This window comes from Rhipicephalus microplus, unplaced genomic scaffold (genome assembly GCF_043290135.1).
Source record: "Rhipicephalus microplus isolate Deutch F79 unplaced genomic scaffold, USDA_Rmic scaffold_28, whole genome shotgun sequence".
Lineage (NCBI taxonomy): Eukaryota > Metazoa > Arthropoda > Arachnida > Ixodida > Ixodidae > Rhipicephalus > Rhipicephalus microplus.
Genome location: NW_027464601.1, coordinates 1,621,221 through 1,644,957, shown reverse-complemented (window position 1 = coordinate 1,644,957; position 23,737 = coordinate 1,621,221). Strand labels below are relative to the sequence as shown.

Sequence of the window (23,737 nt, the reverse complement as noted above, 5' to 3'; positions counted from 1 at the left end):
CCTGTGATATTGGTCAAATTTCATAGCTCCGTAATCAATATGGCTCCATAATAATGTACGTAATTACAAACACTTGCCTTTGAGCAGCACGTAGTGTTCGTGAAGCTAAGTAGCGTTGTACCATAATCTGGTCAAGGCCTGCTCGATAGATCCATGTCCACAACAGCCCGATGAGACACGACCATAGGTTCTCATCCTGGGTGAAGTCCAAATTGTATCTGGTAATATAACGAGTGAGAAGATGTGATCGCTGTATCAGATCTATGTATATTTTGTTATAGAAATAATGTTCCAAATTACTGAAATCGTTATCGGCTATTACTCCCCAAACAAAAGTCTTCGTTATGTGTCCCTCAGTTCAGAACTGCTATTAGTATTCTGAAGGTGAATAAAAAATCAATCGATGAGCAGTCTTTTTCTCACAAAGTACACCGAGCGAGTCAGAACAGCTGTTTCTGTGACTTGTGTTTTTAGAGGCGAAGCTCCTTAGGGTATGGGTCGTGTCCCTCCTAGTAGTATGATGTAGCAGCAGACGCTTATACTTAGTTTTAAAATTGCTCACTAGATGGCATTGTGTTTACACGTCCCCAAAAATAATATCACAAAGTGGCATCAGTAGTTTTCGTATTGTTCATGATTCCCTATAGTTGACGGACGGACGGACGGACAAACGGACACAGACAGACAGACAGACAGACAGACAGACAGACAGACAGACAGACAGAGCGGCAGACGAACAGAGGGATGCTTCGCCCAACTAATCATCATACACTCTGTGGATATGCTCCGAAATTATTTATTGGTCGTCATCTCGTGATCGCTGTATCAGCAAGTTCAAAACTCAAAACAGCCCAGTTGGCATCCGCTAAAACACTATAATAATTGACAAATTCTTGACCCAAAAGTAGGGGTCTAAACCAGTTACTATAAAATTCCTTAAATTTAGCTTGCCTCATCCAGTAAAGTGTACTAAAACCAAGCAGAAATAAGAAGGATAACTTTAAAAAAACGATGGCGTAGTCACTGCGCAATATTTTTGAAGCCAGTTACACAAACTTTTTGCAGCTTACATGTGCACAATATGGCCAAAATCGAAAGCAGAACGGAAAAAAGTATTTCAATTTTTAAAGTTAGCTACAGTATTGCAGTATTTGTCGTGAAGAGGGGACAGGAATTATATTTCAAACCAAACCGGCGAAGAATATATTCATAGCGAGCTATTTTTAATAAACAGAACTACTCTAGGAAATATTTAGAAAATTTATTGGCGAGGTGGTCTTCAAAACAGTTACCGAAGATTTTGCCCTCGTCATACAAGCCATATGCGTTCAACCACGTGAAAATATAAGTCTTGATGATACCTACGGGTTTCTTTCTTTTACACTGCAGATTATAAATAGAAACTATCTATGCACTACTCCAAAAGCTTATCCGAGAGTCAGTGGGCATGGCTGCAGCAAAACGGGCAACATGCTGAGCAATCCTTTTTGCTTTGTGCTTCAGGTTTTTCTGGGTATCCATCTGGCACCAGACAATCTCCAAAGGACATGCGCACAACACGGACCGGGGCCTGCTCTGCAATGGACGGCGGATGTCGAGAACAACACGTGTGACACGGCTGAACTTCGCTTCATCATGCCAGCGTGGCTATCTACGACTGTGACGCCACATCACGTACCGTATTGAAGGGCTATAAAAGCTCCCCCGGTTCTGTCGTTCGCCAGTGGGCATGGCTGCAGCACAACGGGCAAAATGCTGAGCAATCCTTTTTGCTTTGTGCTTCAGGTTAGTCATCACCATCTTGCTTATTGTATACGTAGTGATGACCGATTTTAGTGCTGCTGCCCTGCCCAATGTGTGTTCATTGCTTTCTTAACAGTGTTGTTCTGTTATCAAGGGATTTTTTGGCATGTGGGGATATTGAATCAAACCCAGGGCCTCCTAACGAAGATATGTTGAAGGAACTGTTGGAAGGACAAAAGAAGCTTACATGTGTCATTGAACGCGTTCAGGAATCGCAAGTAAAGATTGAAAAAAAATTTCAGGTTCAGCAGATCGTATAGACAGCCTCGAACAAAAATTGAATGCACTTAGCAGTTTGTCTACCGACGTTAAGAATATGAAGGTGTCAACATCAAAGCTTGAAGAGCAGGTATCAACACTTATTGACAAAGTAGATGACCTTGAGAATAGAAGCCGCAGAAATAACTTAATCATTTACGGGTTAGAGGAGCCCCCTGACGAGAAGTATGAAGACCTGAAAGCTAAAATAGAGGAAGATATTTTTCAGCAGAAGTTGGAAATAACGGTAACAGGCATTGAAAAATGTCACAGGTTTGGCAAAAAAACAAAGGTCGGGCCATGACCTGTGATCATAAAATTTTTTTGATTACCGGGAAAAAACTAAAGTTTTGTCAAGGCCGTTTAAATTAAAGAGAAGCACATTGTCCCTGTCTGGATGCTTTTCCAAAGGAGTTCGAGAAATACGGAAGCAATTGTGGAAAAGTTCAGAGGAGGAAAGGCTGCGTGGCTGCAAGACAAAGCTAGTTTATGGTAAGCTTAAGGTCGATGACGTCTTGTTTGCATGGGACGAAGGAAAGGGGTCATGCTATAGGCTGAATCAAAAATCTAATTGACACAAAAACAAGCACTATGGCGCACTAAAAATACTAAATATAAATTGTAGGAGCGTTCTTAATAAGGCCACTGAATTAGAGGCATCAATACTTTCTCATGATCCTGCTATTGCTGTCTTGACAGAAACGTGGCTAAGCGACTCAGTTTTTTGATAGTGAATTTGTTCCGTCTGGCTACAGCGCATACAAAAATGGCCGGGCTAGCAAAGGCAGCGGCGTTTGTGTACTTTTCAAGGATAACCTTAAAATATGTAGAATGGCTGATGTGCCAGGAGTAGAAGGTATTTTTTGTAAGGCTTATCACAACAATGTCCGTAACATTATAGCAGGCGTTTATAGGCCCCCAAACGCTCACGTTGACGTGCTGAATGAATTGAAAAACGATTTGAAACTGAATATTAAGCATGATGACCGGATTATAATGACAGATGATTATAATTTACCTAATGTAGATGGAAAAAAATTTGCCCTGAAGCAGTGCGATCCATCGGGTGAAGCTATGCTTGATATTTGCTCCATTTTTTACCTGCTTCAGCTAGTTGAAGGCTACACAAGAATTCAAGGGACCACTCAGTCAACCCTAGACCTTTTCTTCGTTAACCAAGCAATTGCATCTAAAGCAACGACTGAGATATATCCGGGAATTTCCGATCATCATGCAGTGCTATTTACTCTAAGTGACACAGTGTTGGATAAAACATTGCCCTGTTTATCTTTCCCTAATTTCGATCGTGCAGATGATAATGCTATTATAGATCTCCTTTCATTCAACTTTGATAACTTTGCGAATAATAAAACTGATATACATAATTTATGGAACTGGTTTAAGGACATTGTCAAAGAATGCATTGAATCATCTGTGCCTCTGGTAATTAAAAAATCGAAGCGAAAAAATCCGTGGATTTCTCAGATAACACTCAGATTAAGAAGGCAAATAAAGCGTCTAAAGAAAAAACGAAGTCTGAACGTAGCGTATTCAGAACGAATAGCTAAGCTTTCAGTAAAACTGAAAAATCAAATTCAAACAGATAAGCAGCGTTATTTTGGGGAATCCTTGCCGCATTACTTCACCTCGTGTCCCGAGAAATTTTGGAGGAGCATTTCACCCGCTTCGAAAGAGTGTCATGTTTTTAATGTCGATGGTATTCTTACGCACGATATTGCTCGAATCGCAAATGCTTTCAACGATCTCTTCAAATTGGTTTTTTCTTGTGACAACTCTGTATTACCAATCTTTGAAACTGTTTCGCCGCGAATGCCCGATATTGTTGTCAGTGAACAGGGCATATTGAACATGCTTGTGAACCTTAATAAAGGAAAGTCCTCTGGACCGGACAATATCCCTAACGCGTTCTTAAAGAGATACGCTGAATGGATGTCGATATACCTCCATGTTCTTTTTACAAAATCGCTGCGTGAGGGCCAGGTTCCAGACGACTGGAAAACAGCTTGAGTCAAGCCTATTCATAAATCGGGCAACAAGTAGAGTGTCAAAAATTATCGCCCCATCTCACTAACTTCAACCGTTTGTAAACTTTTGGGACACATTATACACAATAGCATTTCATGTTTTCTGGACGAACATAGTATCTCAAACCAACATCAGCATGGATTCAGGAAGGAATTATCAACAACGACACAATTGGTATCAACAATACACGACTTCGCTACTTCAATTGATAAAGGTAAACAAACAGGTGCAATTTTTATGAATTTTGCAAAAGCTTTTGACAAGGTTTCACACAATAAATTAGTATACAAATTGGAAAAAATTCTCGGGAACAATCAACTTAATAAATGGATATCGGCCTACTTGAAAAACAGAGAACAGTTTGTAGATTTTAACAATCATTCCTCTCACAGGGTTTCAGTTGACTTTAGCGTCCCCCAAGAGTCCGTTCTGGGTCCCCTTCTATTTATTTTATATATTAACGACATAGTGAACGGTATACCTGTAAATGTAAGGCTCTACGCGGACGATTGCGTTATTTATTCTGAAATAGAATCCTCAAAGGACCAAGTTTTGTTAAACGAGTCGTTTAACAGGGTTGTTTCCTGGTGCGAGGCTTGGCAAATGTCCATCAATTTGGAAAAAACAGGGTACATGTCCATTTCTCATAGGAAAAACAAAATACATTTTCAATACTTTACAAACAATGCCATTATTTCCGAGGTTCAATCCTACAAGTATCTTGGGTGTTGGATAACAAATGATCTTAACTGGACAAAACACATTGACATAGTAACTTCTAAGGCTAATCAGAAACTGTTCTTTTTACGAAGGACTTTGAAACTCTCCCCTCTATCTGTCCGTGTTCTTGCTTACAAATCGATAGTCCTCCCCATAATTCATTATGCTGCAGTGATCTGGGATCCATTTACTCAAACCAACATTCATAAAGTCGAAAAAGTACAAAGGAGAGTCGTTCGCTTTATATATAACAGTTATGGACGAACCTCGGTAAGTGAACTGTTAGTAAGAGCTAACTTACTTTCACTTTCGGAAAGAAACCGCATATCCCGAATAATATATTTATATCAAATAATTAATGGGAATTACAAGATAGATATTGGAAAAATTAATTCATTTTCTTCAGGTTACGCCACCAGACAACGCCATGATCGTACAATAACTCCCTTTCGTGCCCGCAATAACTGCTTCAAATTATCTTTTTTCCCCAGAACTGTGCAGGATTGGAATAGTTTAAATAACCATCAAGTCACAACACAGTCTTTAACATCTTTTGCCGCTGGTCTGGAACAACAGAGAAAATAATTTTACTTGTGTGCTAGTTCTGTTTTCTTTTCCTAAATTGGGAGTGACGCGTCATCGGTAAAATTTTGTTACGTTTGTTTACGTTGTAAAACGCAAGTGATAGTTATTTGTTTGCTTTGTGTTATATGGCTGCCTACTATGTGAAATGTGATAGGCTGTTCTATCTGTTTGCCTGGTGTTATATGCTGAAGTTTACGTCTTTTGTACCCACCTGCGAAAATTCCTCCAGGGGATTGCAGTACCAATAAATAAATAAATAAATAAATAAAGCATATCATAAAAAGAAAATACTTCCTAAAAAGAACTCACGCGGACGAAAATTCTACCATTTCCTGTTAAGCGCAAGGATATCAGGAAATTCCTTACAGTGAACGTAATTATTATTAAGGCTACACTTAAGAAAGCTACACAGCATATCACCTACAGCATGAGAAAATTATCTCAAAGTAATACAATGATAAGTAGCATGTTATGAAGTAAATTGAAAGCAAAAATATTAGTTTATATATGCTAACAGGTCCCTCATTATTACTGAATATCTCAACTATCTTGCAAATTGTTGCTTTAGTTTACGTTGTAGGGCCTATTAGGTACAACTAAAACGGCGTAATTTACCAAAAAATGTGTATTGATATACGCCACCGAGCGAGTAATGTCAAGCATATTCATCCTATAAAAACCAAAAACACTATAATCAAACGGTGCACTCTCCTCTGGTCCACACTCTGCGATCGCCTGCTATTCCTTCTGTACATCACTCTAACTATGCACGGACCTCCACAGCGACGATGACTACAACGACGTTTTTAATAATTTTCGCTTGCCATGCTCGGCTAGTTGATATGTACACAATAATATCATGAAGCTAACTCTATTTCATACAATAGTGAACACTGGCGAAGCAGCAATCTCAATATTCAGGTCGACAAAAATAATGCTGTGTTTCAGATGCTAGAGATGTTTGCTCTGCTAACAACACTACTGACGTGTTTGCCAGTGCATAAGGAGGTCACTATATTGGATGACTGACTGAAATGCGAATGGCTTGAAGTCCTCGAACGTCATTGGCCTTAGACGTCGCTTGCTGGCGTCCCACAGTACTTTGACTATGATGGTTGCTGGTGCGGCTAAAATTACAATGGCTTGTACGCAGTCAGTCCATACCACACCCCGTAGACCACCCTGAAAGCATGCAAAAGCAACGCAAATCAAACCAAAAACAGCAGCAGTCGAGAAAGATACGCTATTGTTGGAAATCGCGTTGTCATATAAATATTTCATGCATATTAATCGCCGAAGAGATTCACTCAAAATTGAAAATCTCGCATATCAGTCACGCAACACTCTTAAGAACAATCATAGCCAATGCCGATAAATGTGAGTCATCTGTAACGACTGGCGATGTTGAAGATGCTATGAGAAACGCGTTTCTTAAAACGCCGGTCTGAGAATAGAGTAAGAGTCTATTCGATCAAATAGATTATTTTATAATTAATACAATTACGTCACCCTAAACCAAACGATACAACACCAGGGATCTACTACTTAGCTAGAAAAAGGTGAACATTATAAAAACAACCAATAAGAATGATGACAAAAATGGCAGGAAAACTCACTGTGACACAGAAATATTCAAAGCTGGTTTTATTATACAGAGGGAAGCATTTGTGCTACACAACTCTAGGGAAGAAGCTTACTTCAGCCAAATATAATCCAAAAGTCATGGACCACTCGATCAGCTATTTGGCTGGCCTACATGAATGGGTGCCCTCTTTATTCAAGTGAAACTTCTTTCGAGTCAGAGATTTTAGGGATGCCTTTATTTCACAAGACAAACATACTTTGGAAGGTATGGCATTGCAGCCTCATACGGAGGACCGGTCACAGGCTTATTTTTACCCGTTGTTCTTCAAGAATTCATGTTTTTGATATATTGGTAGCGGGTGATGCCCCGTTTCAGATGAGGCAATCTGACCTCTTATCAAGATCACCTGTCATTCGACGTTGTCACATTTCACTGCTCCCTGGGTAACAACACCTGATCACGCTTCCGGAGTTGACGTGGGAGCTTTAGTCATTGCGTAGTACGCCCTTACACTCTCATTTATTAGGAAAGAAGGAAAGGGACAAACAAAAGAAGGAAGGAAAGAGAAAAAAGAAAGAAAAGAAAAAATAAAATGTGTAAGTGAACAAAACATGGAGAAAAAGATAATAAAGAAGTAACTATAAAATAAAGAAAGAAAGCAAGAAAGAAAGAAGGAAAGAAAATAGAATGAAAGTAGAATCACGATGTTGAGCATGCGCTGGCCAATTATCACTTCTCCCAATATTCCAGATCGTCAGGTTAGTGGTAACATCGTTACTTCTCTCACAAGAAAAAAGAAATGGAGAGGAGCAGTACAGACACTGGTTGCGCTATTCCAGAGGAGGTCGCCTTAAGATACCGCAACCTCCGCCACGCGCTGGATGAGCCGGTGTTGGTTTTCTGTCTCGGGGGCACGCAAGAGAGACTCCCACGACTCTGAGGTATTTGTATTGTCTTTGTTGTAATGCGTACACGTTCACGCGATATGTTTGAGTGTCGCCTAATATGAGCATTGTTAACACCTTTGAACGATCTGTTCTCAAAAAAACTATTGTATAAGAAGAGTTGTGAGAACCTGCCGGTTTGTAGTTCTTTAGTTCTGCTGGTCCGCCGATCTGTAGCACAATTGGACAGCCACAGGTCTTGTTAAATTGTGGTGTGCAGGACGGTATACACTTCTTCCGAGCTGGTAGTACTGTAGGATGTCTGTATGCGTGGTGAGTAGTGTGTCGCGCGACATCTTTGTGCCAGGGTAAGCGGCAAGGTTAATTCTACCCTTGGCTCTACAGCTAAGACTCGGGCGAGTATGTGCACCTGTGCGTTTCGGCAGAGTGACTCATGGTCTGGAGCTCGAATAAGAAAGCGGGATGGAGAAGAGAGGGAGCAGAAAGGGACTTGGGCAATGCCTGGTGACAGATGCGGCCGACGTCGTAGTATGGCATCACTGTTTGAGAGCCACTGATGACAGCATTGCTGATAAGATCAGCTGGTGGACGCGCGGGGGCAACTTCCTCTGCTGCGATTACCATGTCTGTTTTGGGAATGCTGCATGTTGTGTGCCAGCTAAGGGGGAGGGGTGAGGGCTTCCGCCAATATCACTGGTTTCAGGGGTGGTAAGGAGCGTCCGTTTACGCAACGTCCGGACGTACGTTAAAGCGTTTCTCGAATTGAAATGCCTGGTCGGCCCGTCTCTCAGCGTGGTGTTCCGGATGCATCCACTTGGGAATGGGAAAGGAGCAGAAACTTCGACAATATTCTTGTGTGAGGTTTGAGTACATGATGAGACAAGCGCAAAAAATACACACACTCAGAGGGGACACAGACAAGCGCCTCTCTGAGTGTGTGTATTTTTTGCGCTTGTCGAGTCATGAACCATTACCAACACGTCCAACTGGCAGTCATCTTTAAGGTTTGCGTAGTTGTGAGAGCCTTCGTCGGTGAGATTCCAACTTGCTGCAGTAGCGCTCGGCCAGCGTGTGTGACTGACAGCCGCTGGTACTGAGCGGTAAGGGTAGCTTCAATCAGCTCTCTCACGGTGTTGGTAATGCCAGTAGCCACAAGCTCGCAAGTGGATTTGGACATGGGGGGACCCAGGGCCGTCTCATAAGCTTTGCTAAGTGTTAAATGCAGCCATTCTTTTCGGTGTGGATGAACGGTAGGTAAGGTGCTGAGCAGGTGATGCGAGACCAGATGAATGCATGAACTATAGCCACAGGAGGTTGAACTCTCGCACTCTTTGGTGCTTGTTGGAGACTCGCTTGAGAACCCTCGCTTGATCAACACCACTGACTGGTCGATGCGTTGGGCTTCTGACTGCTTCTTTAGTTACAGATCAGTAAATTCACAGGGCATGAAGTCGACAAAAAAGGGAGCATCTTCAATATACAGAATGTTGACAGAGTTGACCTTAGCCTCTACACAACTTCTGCCCAACTGTAAATTTTGGTACACCATGGTATTCAAAAACAGAGCACTGACAGCAGTGAAAAACTGTATTCATATATATCAGATTTACTACCAAATGTAATAACCATTCCAAAAATTTAGCGCAGTATCCCTCCTAGAAGTTATGCTGCTCATTAGAGAACAGATCCAGGTCTGGCTGAGTTCATGTGAGTTGTTTCTAGAAGCAAAAATTTAGACATATACCCGTATTACGAAACAGATACACTACACAATATTTGGGGCATAGTTTGAAATGGCTAATTCTTAAGTCTGAGTGATGGAGAAGTATGAAGTGGCTACTTTGTGAAATGCACCTTAGTACTTCTTGATATTACGGGATTCGCAATTGAACTATAGACTAATATTCCCGGCTTTTCGTGCATTGCAAACATCATCGAAGAATAATGACAATGCCCATACAAAAAGTTCTCTGACGAACAGAGCTATTTTATTTAAATGATACAATAAATTGATCACATCTGCTCAATTTCGTGCAGTGAGCGAAAACTCGGACTGGGTGATAGCGCATTTGCTCTTTCAATCGAAATAACAGTATGTTAAAAGTCTACCCTATTGAAAATTCTGGGTGGGTGGATGCTGCAATTCTTGGTGGGTATGGTGGAAATATTAGTGGATATGGTGAAAACTGTTGTGGGCATTATTGCTGATGACGGCGAGAGTGGAAAAAACGATGGCAAGTGATGGTGGGGGTGGTAAGCCAATAATGGTGACGGTGGAAAATGCCGGCTGATGGTGGGGAGGCAACATGAGTTAGGTGGAAGGCTTGCTGAGCAAGGTGGATGACGATGGCGTCATGAAAGCTTGGTGAGTGATGGTGGGTTGACAAAAAAAAAACACAAGGCACCGTGTGAAATCACTTATTTTTATTGTTTAATTCTTGAATACGCAGCGATATATGTTTACGGTCAAAAGAAACCAACGCTGCCCGTTACGCTTTCTAGCACGTTCATTGTTTTATTTCTGTGGTGTCATCAACGCTTCAATTTTCGTGGAGCGTAGGATATGCGGCCGGGAATATGTTTACATTTCGCGCACGTACTTACATGAGTTTGACACCCGCGATGTCTTTCTTTGTTGTGATGTTTAGTAGACTAGAGGTGTCACTCTCAACAGAGACAATGAATGATTTATATCCGCGCAGTTCTCGACAAACAAAGAAGCTCCAGTTCATAATTGCCCCTTTAAATGTTAGAGCAGAACACAGCGGTCACTTGATGCCACAACACTAGCAACTCAACTCTGGTACTTCTTACACACTCTATTGCTTGAGCTGTACTTTTAAGTTAACGAAGTGCGTGCGAATATGCATAAACTTTCACTTTTGACTTGCGCTGAGATGAGCCCCAGAATTTCACTTTCACCGTTCTGCTCTACCACCTGATTTTCACCAAAGGTTAGTCATACCGACCGAGCCCATACAAGTGTTATTGGTGCTTCTGGGTTTCAGAATAGACAACTTTGACAAGCAAAAATGAAAATACAGCATAACTGTGGCAACATTTAACCTAAACGAACCCTTTTTTTAATGTGTACGGTGTGCTTGAAGGAAGCGACAAACATCGATGTGACGTACTTGCAGCACTTGCACCAAATGTACGCCTCCCCTCATCGACAGCCGCCGGTCAAACTCGCCGACACTTTACTGGCACTTATGCGAGAACGTAGACTCGTCCATATGTACGCTTACTGAACCAATATATTAGCATAATGTTTCTGGCGCACTGCATTCGTTTTGGTCACTCCGTTATGTAGTTGTTCCTAATGACAGAGCAACAGCGGTGCGCTGGCACGACTGCGCTGTGCGTTGCGCGAAAAACATCACAATCAATTGTGAGGGCGTATCTATTGAATCAGCATAGAAGCGTCATAAAGCCTGAACAGATATCACCCTTTGAAAGAAGCGAGAAACGGACAATAAACTTGGCAGTAACCGCCGATAATTTCTACCTGCTCCTCAGTTCACTGAGTTGTTTTTTTTCTTGCGCTTGTAAATTGTAACAAAATACATAGTGCTGTTGCCATTATCGCAGTGGCAATGCTTACAGGCAGCAGTTGTTCGTGCTTATCAAATGTGCAAACTTTAGTAGCAGGTGAAGATCCCGTCCACCTCGAGTTAACGAGAAACATAACTGAAGTTAAACAGTGATTTTGTGAGTTGACTTCTTCTTTAACACCGAAACAGCCATATGTCGACGTGGCGCGGTGGTTAGTGTGCTGCGTAGGGAATCCGAAGGTGACAGGTTTGATTCCGTGCTCTTGCATCTTTTTTTACGGGTGCTATCGACATTTTTTTGCAATCATTTTTTAATATTTTATTATTGGCATCTTGTCACGGTGGTTATGACGCTGTTGCCGCTCAAGCCGGCTAGCATTGCTGGCTTGAGCGCGCCATCCACCATCCGCTTCACCATACGCCACCATACACCATGTGCTACCAACAATTTCAGCCATATAATCTACCAAAATGGTGGATGGTGGAATCCACCATTCCTGGGGTGGACGTTTTTCAGTAGGGGAGGCCCCAAAATAAATCCGCAGTCCCCAAATGCAGCGTTTCTATCTAATGGTGGCTCATGGTCGAGAACTCTTGAACACATAGTTAAGATGCGAAGTGTGTTATGGTCGAGCTCAGTCTAGTCTGCGGCGTGTGCACGCTTACTGCTTGCTCATGAGCGTTCTCTCTCTTCCTTCTCCTACACTCCCCTTTCTCACCTGGCTACATTGACGCAGGCAGCGTCAGCTAGCCAGTTTTACGACTGAAAAAAAAACTGACTGCTCACGCTCCACAACCGTTGAATTGCCACTTCATATGTACAGTCGATGGATCTCGACTTCCAAGGTAGTGCTGGCGGGAGGTTTTTCCTGTGTGTTAGTGAACAACCAGAATTTGCAGCGTGCGCATTAACTAAAAGTGGGCGGTGGGTATCTGTGTCCCGTCAGAGTCGTTTTTTTCACCGTGCGCTGTTACCAGCGACTGGCATGTTTCAGCAAGAAAGAAACACCAATCCATCACTGCATGCTTCCACCCCCCCGTCGCCATTAGTGGCAGCGTCAACGTCGCCACCAGCGTAAGCGTTGCACCCTCTGCTTGGCTTGTAAAAATGGCTCTCTTTATTTGGGAGATTGGGTAATTTTTTAATGTGAAATATAGAGGCATGTGATGAAGGCTCAATGTACTAACGATGATGGTGTAACCTAAGGAAATTGTTTACATGTGTATTGATACGAAATGTGGAACTCAAATAGGAACTAAAGTTTAGAAAAGCACCAGTGTCTTGCTAGTGGGATAGCTCCGTGGACACAAAATAAATAGTTGAAGATTCTACCAACAATGGGAAGGTTAGCCATAAATAAGAGCACGAAAGAAACAAATGGATATAACATAAAATATGGCACGAGGCATGTCGACTGTGAAAAAAGGTGTGGTATGCGGAATTTTTTTCCAATGAGTAATAGATGATGTCAGTCGAACAGGTCGTTGATTAAATCCGCGCCTCCAGAATTGAGAGTTCACTAAAGCGGACCCCGTACTCGCTCGTAGCGATGCACCGCATGGAGTGCTATTGCAAGCCACTACTTCCTGACACACAAATAATTGACAACAAGAAGAACCGGACGACGAAAGAAATGAGAGAAGCTTTTCGAATTAAGTAAGCACGTGACAAGTGTGTGAGTCACGCACCCGCTCTGCTGATTATGTATTAGCTTTGTTGAACGTAACAAGTTGAACACAGTTTTTTTCTTATATTTATTCAAAGGCTGCTAAGGGGGGGGGGGGGCGTTAAACCGTGTTCTTTTTGGTTGCATGGAGCTGGTTATGGCAGAGGTCTGTCATTGTTTCAGGTTATTCCTGATAATAGTTGTGTTTTGTGGGGGCATGCATGCGTGTTATTCATATATAAAAGTGTTCGTTTTGAAATAAAACATCGCAGTTGCTAGTAGTAAGTCACACGAAATAAACTGCTGATATCAGCATTATGTTTACCCTGCCGTGGTGGTCTAGTGGCTAAGGTACTCGTCTGCTGACCCGCAGGTCATGGGGTCGAATCCCGGCGGCGGCGGCTGCATTTCCAATGGAGGTGAAAATGTCGTAGGCATGTGTGCTCAGATTTGGCTGCACGTTAAAAAACCGCAGGTGGTCAAAACTTCCGGAGCCCTCCACTACGTCGTCTCTCATAATCATATGGTGGTTTTGGGACGTTAAATCCCACAAATCAATCAATCAATCAGCATTGTGTTTCTATAATTATTCCTTATGGATATGGAGAAATCAAAAAGTCGTGACAGTTGGAGAAATCACACTTGTGGCGCGCTATGTTGTCGCTCCTGCTCAGCGTGAGCGATGAAAAAAGGGACGTCTAAAAAAGAACGTGATACCAGGATAACAAACAGAGCTCTTAGGAGCTGGTAAAACCGGGCAAAACCTACAAAATAAGTGATATCACTGTTGCGGAGTTGCCACTGCACGTTAGGAATAAATTCGGAATCAAACAACATTTTCGCAATCTGGGACGTAATGGCAGCGGAATGGCGACAAAGCTCGGGAGAATGGAATAAGAATGAAAATAAACGCATTTTTTACGGAATGTAATGGGAATCAAATTGCGTCTCCTTTTCGAAATAAAGCACAATTCCGTCACCATGCTGCTTTTCAAACTTCAAGCATCAGTAAATAAGACCTTTGAGTTCAACATTATAGAAGTAATGTAAAAAGGCCTGGCTCATTACATGCATTGTAAAGTTATAAGCAAAGCGCCTACTGTAATTCTGTCTTTATATAGACTGTGTTGCTCCGAATGTTTTCTGTATTTTTGGCGTCATTACGGCTCTATGCCATGGTATTCGTCCTGTTCAAATGTACGGTGGCAGCATATGTCTACCTTAACCCGTGTGCTTTCTTTCCCCTCGTTGGTGCCTCAGTCTCATGTTGTCTCTCTGTCCTTCAACTTTTTTTTTTTTGCTTCTGCCGCCTTTCGTGACTCGGACGCATATTCGAGAAAGTGCTCATCTAAGTTTGATGCGTACTGCCACTGATACGATGCTTGTTCACTGCAAACTTTTGTAAAAGGAGTATGCACTTGAAGTCATCCACGAGGATCGCTAGCACAGGGTGACCCCTGTGCTAGCGATCCTCGTGGGTGACATTTTGGCGAGCCGCGTGCACTCCACACACGCGAAAGACTTGCTAAACATCCTGTACCCGAGATTCGCTCGGCAACTTGGATCCCAAGTGTTCTCTGGAATGCCTCCTACATGCCGAATCATGCGCGTATGAACGGACCATCAAAATGGCACGGCGATAATGTTGCCCCTTTGCGGATCAAGGCTCAGTGAATACCCCCCACACCAGCTTGCATGCATCCTCGCCAAATGTCATCCCTGCCTTTTTTTTCTTGGAATACCATCCTCCCTGCCTACACACACATAGGTGCCTTCACCAAAAACTCTATCGCCAAGGTCCGCAGGTTAGTGCAGCACATATTCGTACACATGAACATTGTGTGCGTGAAGAGTTGTTGTACATGATGAACCATACAGAAACAGACCTTAGAAAGCATTGGTTCAGGTAGCCAGGCAAAGGAGGTGATCTCACGTAACCAAAGCGGCACCTCCCCGAATCCCGACGCGACGATTTGCTAGATCGTCTTTCTAGCATTAACGCATTTGAGCTTAAAGAATATTAAATCATCATTCGCTTAAACTTGCACGCTTACATAAAAGGTCTGCTTATTCACCTAACTAAGTACTGATCGTTTACTTTTCACTAAAAGCACTAACCTGCTAGTAAGTGAATGTAGTAAAATACTCCTAGTGTTCCTACTTAAAAGAACAGAACATCATTATAGCCTCAGTATGGAACTGGTGTCCATCATAAACTGCTTTATTCCTAACTTCATCCTTCTCTTCTTTCTTGCCCCGGCTCTCGTGCTTCTTACTCTCCTGTCTTAAGGCTTATACCGCTTCACCCTTCCTGGTTTCCTTTATTCACCCCTCCTGGGGTAATTATTGAAGGCAATTCCAATTGAAGCACATTCAACTAATCTACGTTCACCAGTGTACCAGACAACCTTCGAAATTTTGTTCTGGAAGGCTGTCTTGGTCACAGAGTAGGGACAGTAAAATTTGGAACTGTCATCTTTTATTTTTTTTTTCCTCACTAGTACGAGGTCAGTGACTTGGATGTCTGCCATGCCTGCTCGATGCTTCTTGTCACAATTCTTTTTCATTCGTTTTCAGTATCAGATACCCAACTCATGGTCTGCTTACAGAATAGGGGTTTCTCCTGAAGAATTGTACTGTGGACTGCACCCCAAGCCACTTGTATAGTATAGATTTTGATGTTTCATGGCAGCTTCCAAAAACAGTTTCATCTACAAGGAGATTTATCGTACATCTTGATGTATTGTTTCACCTCCCGTATGGCACGTTTTGCTAGCTTATTCGCTGCGGGATGGTATGAAGCACAGAACCTCATCGATATAATGTGGTACCAAGCCCCTCTTTTGGGTCATATTCAAGAGATGAGTGAGGGCCTGGTGATTGGTGAACAAAGTGAACTTTGTACCTTCCAGGCACGTACGGATGTACTGGATGGCCTTCAGAACGGCAAGGTCTTCATTTTCCGTAGTAGTGTTGTGAGTTTCAAATGGCTTGAACGTGTAACTGTAGTAACGTACCAGGTGTTGCTTTTCTCGGCTAGATGTTTCAGTACATTTTTGATACAACACTGCACCAGTCCTATATTGTGAGGCGTCAGTGTTCAATTCGAAGGATAAAATGAAGTCTGGTAGGCGTAAGACAGGATCAGAAGACAATCTGTGCATCAAATTGCGGCACACTTTCTCACATTTGTCACTCCATTCAAAGAGAACGCCGTTCTGTGTTTGACATGTGTGACATCTAGTTTTGACAGCAAAGTGCTTTATGAAAGATCGGAAATGTCCTGCCAATCCCCAAAACACACGCAGTGAATCGACGTCATATGGTTTCCGCAACTGAGAGACCTTCTCGAAGGACTCTTGTTTCGTGCTTTTGGTGTTCCAGACGAAGACACGTTGAAAAAACACAACAATTTGTTAAAAACATTCAGTCTTCTTAAAATTAACCTTGAGATGTTCCAAGCTCAACACCTGAGACAAATGGTCCTGATTCTCAGCCTCTGTTTCGGAGAAGATCATTATGTTGTCTGTATACACACTACAGAAAACATCAAGGAATGCTTTTAGCACTACGTTATGTTGGGCTAGTTGGTGCATATTAGGCTGAAATACGTGGCGCAAGGTTGACGGAGAGAAAAAAAGACGAGACAGGAAGAGCGCCATGAAAGAAGTCCTTTTCTCGTTCTAGGGCTCAACTTCCAACAGACATGATCCTTGCCCAGAGTCAGGTTAATATCTAAAAACTGCAAGCTTTCGTCAATGGGCAGTTCATTCGTGAAAATCAAGCCTTTTCCATATTGTCGGGACAGGTTCAAAGCTAAATCTACCTCACTAGAGTGCGTTACAGGGTAAGCAGAAGTTAACACCACGAGGAAATCGTCCACTTATCTAAAAATCTTAGGGAAGTTTCCTGAATCAACGACATTTTCTAAAGCACGATCAACAGACGCCAAAAAATGCTAAAAAGGACAGGTGCAACACAGGAGCCAATACAAATGCCCTTTCTTTGAATAAACAACCCATTAAGAAAAGAGACAAAGGTGCTAAGAAGGTAAAATTCTAAAAGTGACATGAAGTTGAAAACAGATAGGCCAGAGGTATTCATAAAGGTTTTGCACCCATGTTCCTCGACGCAATTCTTTACACAAGATAAAAGTTCATTATGAGGCACTGAATAAAAAATATCCTCAACGTCAATTGAAAAAAGATAACTGATGTCCCTTCTGATTTTCAAGAAATGTATGACGTTATAGGAGCTTTTTGTTGCAAAAAGATCTACAAACGCTATCGTAATTAAATTTTTCAACAGATAGCGACTCACTTGCAGCTGCCAAGTACCATTTTCTGTCACAATTGACCTAAACGGCATGTCAACTTTGTGCGTTTCTACATTTAAAAACACTTTCAAGGAAGTTTTCTTGCATTCAAAAACTGATTTAGCCAGATTGGCTAAATTAAAACTCTTGCACAATTCAACAGCATGACGTTTTACCTTTGACGCTTTTACAATTGTAGACTCAAAATTCTTCATAATAGCAGAACTGGCTTTGTCTTGGAAACTGGAAGTAGACATCACCACAAATCCGCCTTCTTTGTCTGCCTGAAGAAGGGAAAGTTCATGCTCCTTAAAGTACGATACAACTCCGCCAGTGGTCAACTTGGGACGGTCATTTCTACGGTTCCGCAAAAGTGAGTCCGCACCCTCAAGCAGGCAGCGCTCGCGATTTTCGTCGTCATCCCTGCGGGAAATGCCTTGGTTCAGGGCAAGCAATTCGTGGGCTGATACCATAGGAACAACGCTGAACTTTGGTCCATTCTTGAGCACCAAAGCAACCTTCTCAGGAAGAAGCACGTTCCCAAGAACTCTTAAATTGTGCGGCATTGGTCGCTTGGTCTGGAGCTTGGAAAGTCGAACCAAGACGCACTGCCATCAGTACTCCGTTGTGTCTTTTGCTGAGCAACGAAAGAACCGCAGTTGTTCCTCAGCTATTATTCCCGGGAAACTCGAGAAACACCACAGTCGTAGCAGGTCATGGTATAGGCGTACCTGCCTCCAAAGTTCCGACTTAAGAATTTTGCAGATGCATTTAGCATGGTCAAACGAGGGCTGAAGAGGACCAAAAAGCAATGTGACGTCATTGGGTATTAGACCTTTTCTTAAGCAATAACCAATAAACCTAGCAAGGCAAGAAGCAGGAGTGATCAACTGCACGTAATCCTGAGCTTGAGTAGAAGGTAAAACAGACTGGAAAGGGCCCCTTGTAGAAGAATGAAAGCTTAACAGTACGTTGGGTTGGGCTAGTTGGTAAATATTAGGCTGAAATACGTGGCGCAAGGTTGACAAAGAGAAAAAAAAAGACGAGACAAAGCCGAGACAGGTCATCTAGCACGTCGTTCATGATTTTCTTAAACCTCGCTGGAAAGTTTTTTCAACCAAAAGAAAGCCGGTTATACTCGTAGAGGTCCAATGACGTGATAAAAGCTGTGTACATTTTTGTTTCCTCGGTTAGTGGGATCTGCCAAAAGCCTTTTTATAATTTGCACAAATCAATGCTGGAAAATTGTTCGCAACCACAAGTCTCATCTATGTTTGTGTCGATCTTCGGCATGGGAAATGGTACGAGTTCTGTTTGACAATTCAGAAACCTGTAGCCGCTGCATAATCTGAAGGTTCCGTCTTCTTTCGGTGCGATTGTTATAGAAGAAGCTGAGCGTGATACCGATGGTCTTATGATATCAGCATCTAGCATCTCCTGCAACTCTTTCTTGAGCCACATTTTTCGCTCCCTTGACTTATTGTAAGGCCATTTTCGAACGACAGTCTTGTCAGCGAGTTCAAAAGAAACCTTGTATTACTTGAACGCCTGAGGATAGGTTTCCCTGCACGCAAGCTCAGGGTAGGTCGTTGCGATATCCTCCGCGCACTTCACAACTCTCAAGCTATCTTGTCTGCCTTGATATTTCTCGTTTCTTGCTACGGCTTTGATTAGAACCACGTCGTACCAGTATACGTTGATCTTTAATTTCTTTTTAACTCGTCTTGATAGCAAAAAGTTGTGCGTCGCCGCCCTACCACCAGCCCTTCGCTCTCTATTTTCTCAGCCTGGAACTCGATGTTTACAAAGCCCACTGATCATGCAATGTTACTTTTCCATCATAACCTTGTGCCCGTGGGACTATCACAATATGCACGGGATGTGCATACACCATCTTGGCCTTTATAATAAACACAGATGCACCACTATGTACGAGAGCCATCATCGGCTTGTCTTCTACTTTGACGGGAATTTCAAGTAGGCAAGAGCAACTTGAATAAACTGTCTCATTTGAGGTCTTAGGATGAGACTGATTACCCTATAGTATTAGTTTTTTTTCTGTCGAATCCTCGTAAGCTTCGGTGTCGACAGTATTCACTCGACCTCTTGGAGCGCACCAGGTCAAGTTATCGGTGCGACTTGCGAGGTGGCTCTGTTTTCGCTAATCGCGGATTGACCAGTCCGCTTTACTCCGACTGAAAGAGCTGCTTGAATTAGCGGTTACGCTTGTTGCCGAGGTGGATGGTATGTTCTGTAGACACTCCAGAAGGTCATCAAATGATTTGGGTGACCGTATTTTCACCTGCTTCAAGACTTCAGTGTATAATCTATGAATCATTAGGGCTACTATGGCTGTACATGTAAGCAAATGCTCAGCTAGCTATAAAAGGCGGCGTTTTTCGAATAACTGCTCGAGAAGGGAGCTTTGCTTGGACTTGAAATTAAGTGCTCTACTCTATCTATGTAGTGGATCGCTTCCGAATGCAGTCGAAAGTTTCTTCTTCCACTGACTCGAAGAGCCGTCAGTTTCTTCTTGATTGCACATTTTATACCACTTCAGTGCGACGCCTCTCGAGTAACAAGCATATGTTAGTGATTTTTTCCTCAACACAGAGCCACCTGTTTTTTTTTTTTTCACTGGCATATTCTTAGAACTCAAGCACACTTTCTGGACTTGAAGACGTACCATAGAAGGCATCAAACTCTACAAATTTAGGTACCGGTTTCTCAGCATTCGGAGAACTTATAAGGGATGGCATTATTTATTTCTGTTGCACAATATGCTCATGTTGCAGCTGAAGAGCTTTCAAAACGAGGCTCACCTCTTTCGTCGAAGATCGCGATCCTGAGCCTCTTTGACGCGCTGGTTCAAGAGCAATATTGTAGAAGGTCGCCACACGCAAGTGCACTTGTACAGCACCTTTCTGTCATCGTTCAGTAGTGTCCATGGCTGCCTTTCCCACAACCAGGTTCACGAGTTCTTCCGAGCAGAGCTCACGAGGTAGGTCCACCACTGTTTCATCTTGAACTTGGTACTTCGAAAAGATGATCTTGTCTGCATAGGTCTCGTCAACAAAGAACGTCACCCACTTTTTGGCTTCGATGGCCGGCTGTGCCAAAATATTGTAGTGTTCCTGCTACTTAAAAGAAAAGAGCAGAATTATATATAGCCTCAGTATGTAACTGGCATCCATTTTAATACGCTCCATTCCTAACTTCATCTTTCTCTTCTTTCCTGCCCTGGCTTTCATGCTTCTCCTTCTTCTCCTGTCCCAAGGCTCATACCGCTTGTGAACAGTGTGTGTGTGAAGAGTTGTACATGAGGAACCATACAGAAAGAGACTTTCGCAAGCATTGGTTCAGGTAGACAGGAAAAGGAGGCAATCCCACGTAACCAAGGTGGCCCCTCCACGAATCCCTACGCGACAATTTGCAAATTTGTCTTTCAAGCATTAACGCATTTGATCCTAAAGATTAATAAATCATGACTCGTTTAAACTCGCACGCCTACGAAAAAGTCCACATTATTTACCTGACAAAGTACTGACCGTTTACTTGTCACAAAAAGCACTAACCTGCTAGTAAGTCAATGTAGTAAAATGCTGATTATTGAAACCTAATTGTTTGTAAAGCAGTGCGTGAATAGTGCTGAGGGAGTTTATACAATGGTGAAATTTTAGTTAACGGCTGCTTTTGAGTGCATATATATTGCCACGTCAAGATAACTCATTTACAGAAGTATATATAGGACAAAGCGAATTGTAATTGTTCACTTGAATTCACCAGTAGCATCTGATTACATCATGTAATTACCATGGTAAGTACGCATCAAAGCAACACAAACTCATACATGAACTAATCTTGGACGAGGACATGCACACAAACGCGCATATATAGATTATCAAGACTTAGTCGGTATACACTGTTGCAGCCATTTGCAGGCCGTTTTTGCTTCTACTTTGGATTTGCAGAATCTATATTGTTGAGCAGCCATAGAATTTACAAAATACATGGCATTTTGTGCTCATCATAGTCTGCCCTTCTATATATTTGTGATCATTTAGCACGAAATTTTTATTGTGAAGCAACCAACGGCAGTGCGAATGGTAAAAACTTTTCTTAAGAATGTCACTATTACTGCATAATATACGGTGGTAATTACAATAGATCTGGCGTCGTATGTTGATAGTTAGTCATCTAGTTTAAAAGACCTAGAAAGCTTTCCTGGTTGGTGAAGGCAAGAAATTCGAGCTTTACTACCTGCTGGCAACACTAAAGTGATGCCGCGAAGCTAGTAAATTAGGCTGCAAACAAGTCAATTCATGCGTTGCCAACTGTTTAGTAGCTTTTCTTTAAGACTGCTCACCATGCAGATACAACACGTGGTGGAAGAAGTGACCCTATGAGAACCGGTAGTGTGGTTGTATTCTACGAGATTGCACAAAATTACGGCAAGTTGCGATTCTCCAGAATGAAATTGAAATGAAATGAAGGTGCCTGTTCCGCAACAATGATTCATATATACAGGCATAAAGCAGGCTCACAACGAAACAACAAATGCAAACCGTCACGGTAAACCGGCAAGATCGGTGAAGCAAGGTGTTTTGCCAGTAATAAATAATAAAAATACGGGTTCTCAAAGCGTCTAACGAGTAACCCACCCCACCCCGCTGAATAGAGTCCTGGCTACATACGGGCTTGAAGTAGGCATTGGTTAGCACGTGTAAGTGAATTTGTTTGATAATCGCTTAAAAACGTACTTTCAGAATGAGGCCTCAGCATATTCCAAACACGAAGCCCATCTTCCGGCAGTCAGTGGCCCGCCATGAGTGGTTATTGACAGCAGGGTTTACAAACGTAGCCTACTCATGAACACTCAGTTAAACACATTGTGTACGAGCGCCCGAACGACACGAACGTGCGCGCATGCCTTCTACGTTGGCACGAGCTATGGCTAATACTAGAGCTACGGCACACAGCTTCCACAGTCATGAATATTCACTCAATTCTGTTATAACACTGAAAGTTATCGCAGATCTAAGCAAAGCACAAAAACAGCAAACAAGTACAAGATCGATTGAAAACAGCGCACGGCGGTGGCCACAACAACGCGCGCCGTCAAAAGTCTGGAGCTTTTTTCGTTACCGGCAAGGCGTTTCTTGAACGTACAAAGAACTACCGCGTTCGTGCTTGCAGCATAGAACTGTATCTGCACCTTAAACTACTGTCTTTACGATCAGCAAAAGCCATTTTTACATCGCCTTTCTGTACTCAGGCGTTCTTTTTTCTCAACGTTTCCACCCGCAAAAACACGCTGCGCACTAGAGTATCGATTCAAATTTTATTACGAAGAAGCCTAAACAAATCTTAAAACGATATAAATCTCTTTCATCAGTGCAGAGACAATCTGCTATCAGACACTAATTGTCCTTGATAAGTGATCACGTTACTCATACTATGAGTGATGCAATCACTTACCCAACAACGCGCATTGTGGTAATGCCCTGCAATGCCTAATGTATTATATTACATACATTGAATATGGTACCTGAGTAAGGCTACGAAAATCTTCTGTAGGTATCACGATAAGTAGCTATTGCAGATTTGACATTTTATGAAGAAGCTACAGTAAACTATATATCATGCGATAGTAATGAAATATTTCACTTATTACTAACTAGGTTAGCTACCTCAAAAAAATTATTCATATTTTTCTTAAAATGAGCTGTACGAAAAGAACAAATACGGTCAGCGTTTTTGTACAGTTTTTTCTTAAGGCACTGTTACTTGGCATTACTGGGTGAACTTGTTAAGTGACAGTTTTGTTAGCTAAGCGAATGGGTGGTAGCGCTAATCTTTCTGATTACAACGAATGTTGCTCATAGCATTCTACGTGGATACTTACCAGTGCAGTATATACAGTCCCTGTCAAGCCGATCACGAGGCTGCACCAGGTTACAGGAAAACCAAACACTGTTGGTGAGAAAGTGGTTCAGAATGTTATCAGGGTGATATAATTGAGAAATAGTATCAGCTAAACCGGTGGAGATGTGACATACCGAAAACAATAGATGGCTCACACAACCTGCCGTTAAATGCAGAATCGAGAGGGAATAATGTTTTATATTCTTCATCGTTTTAACGTATGTAGGAAACTTCTCTGGTAAATATGAAAGTGTAAACCATTTTCCCACTAATTGGAGAAATTTTCCTACATATTTATCTCTTATTGCCACAGACACGGTCTACAGTTTCAGATTTTCGGAATTTTTCGCCGTGCTCAGGAAAGCTACTGCTGA

At 42.2% G+C, this 23,737-nt stretch overlaps 1 protein-coding gene across 4 annotated transcripts in view; it reads right to left on the bottom strand.

Annotated features, from left to right (window-relative positions):
• The window catches only part of LOC119165133 (sodium-coupled monocarboxylate transporter 2), a 108,056-nt gene that overhangs the window by 65,521 nt on the left and 18,798 nt on the right, over positions 1 to 23,737 (bottom strand). For all 4 annotated transcript variants that reach the window (XM_075884333.1, XM_075884332.1, XM_075884335.1 and 1 more), the window contains exons 5-7: positions 23,344 to 23,411; positions 6,443 to 6,594; positions 78 to 218 (exon numbers count right to left, since the gene is read on the bottom strand). In XM_075884333.1, coding sequence (XP_075740448.1) covers positions 78 to 218; positions 6,443 to 6,594; positions 23,344 to 23,411 — 361 coding nt within the window. The remainder of the gene's footprint in view (positions 1 to 77; positions 219 to 6,442; positions 6,595 to 23,343; positions 23,412 to 23,737) is intronic.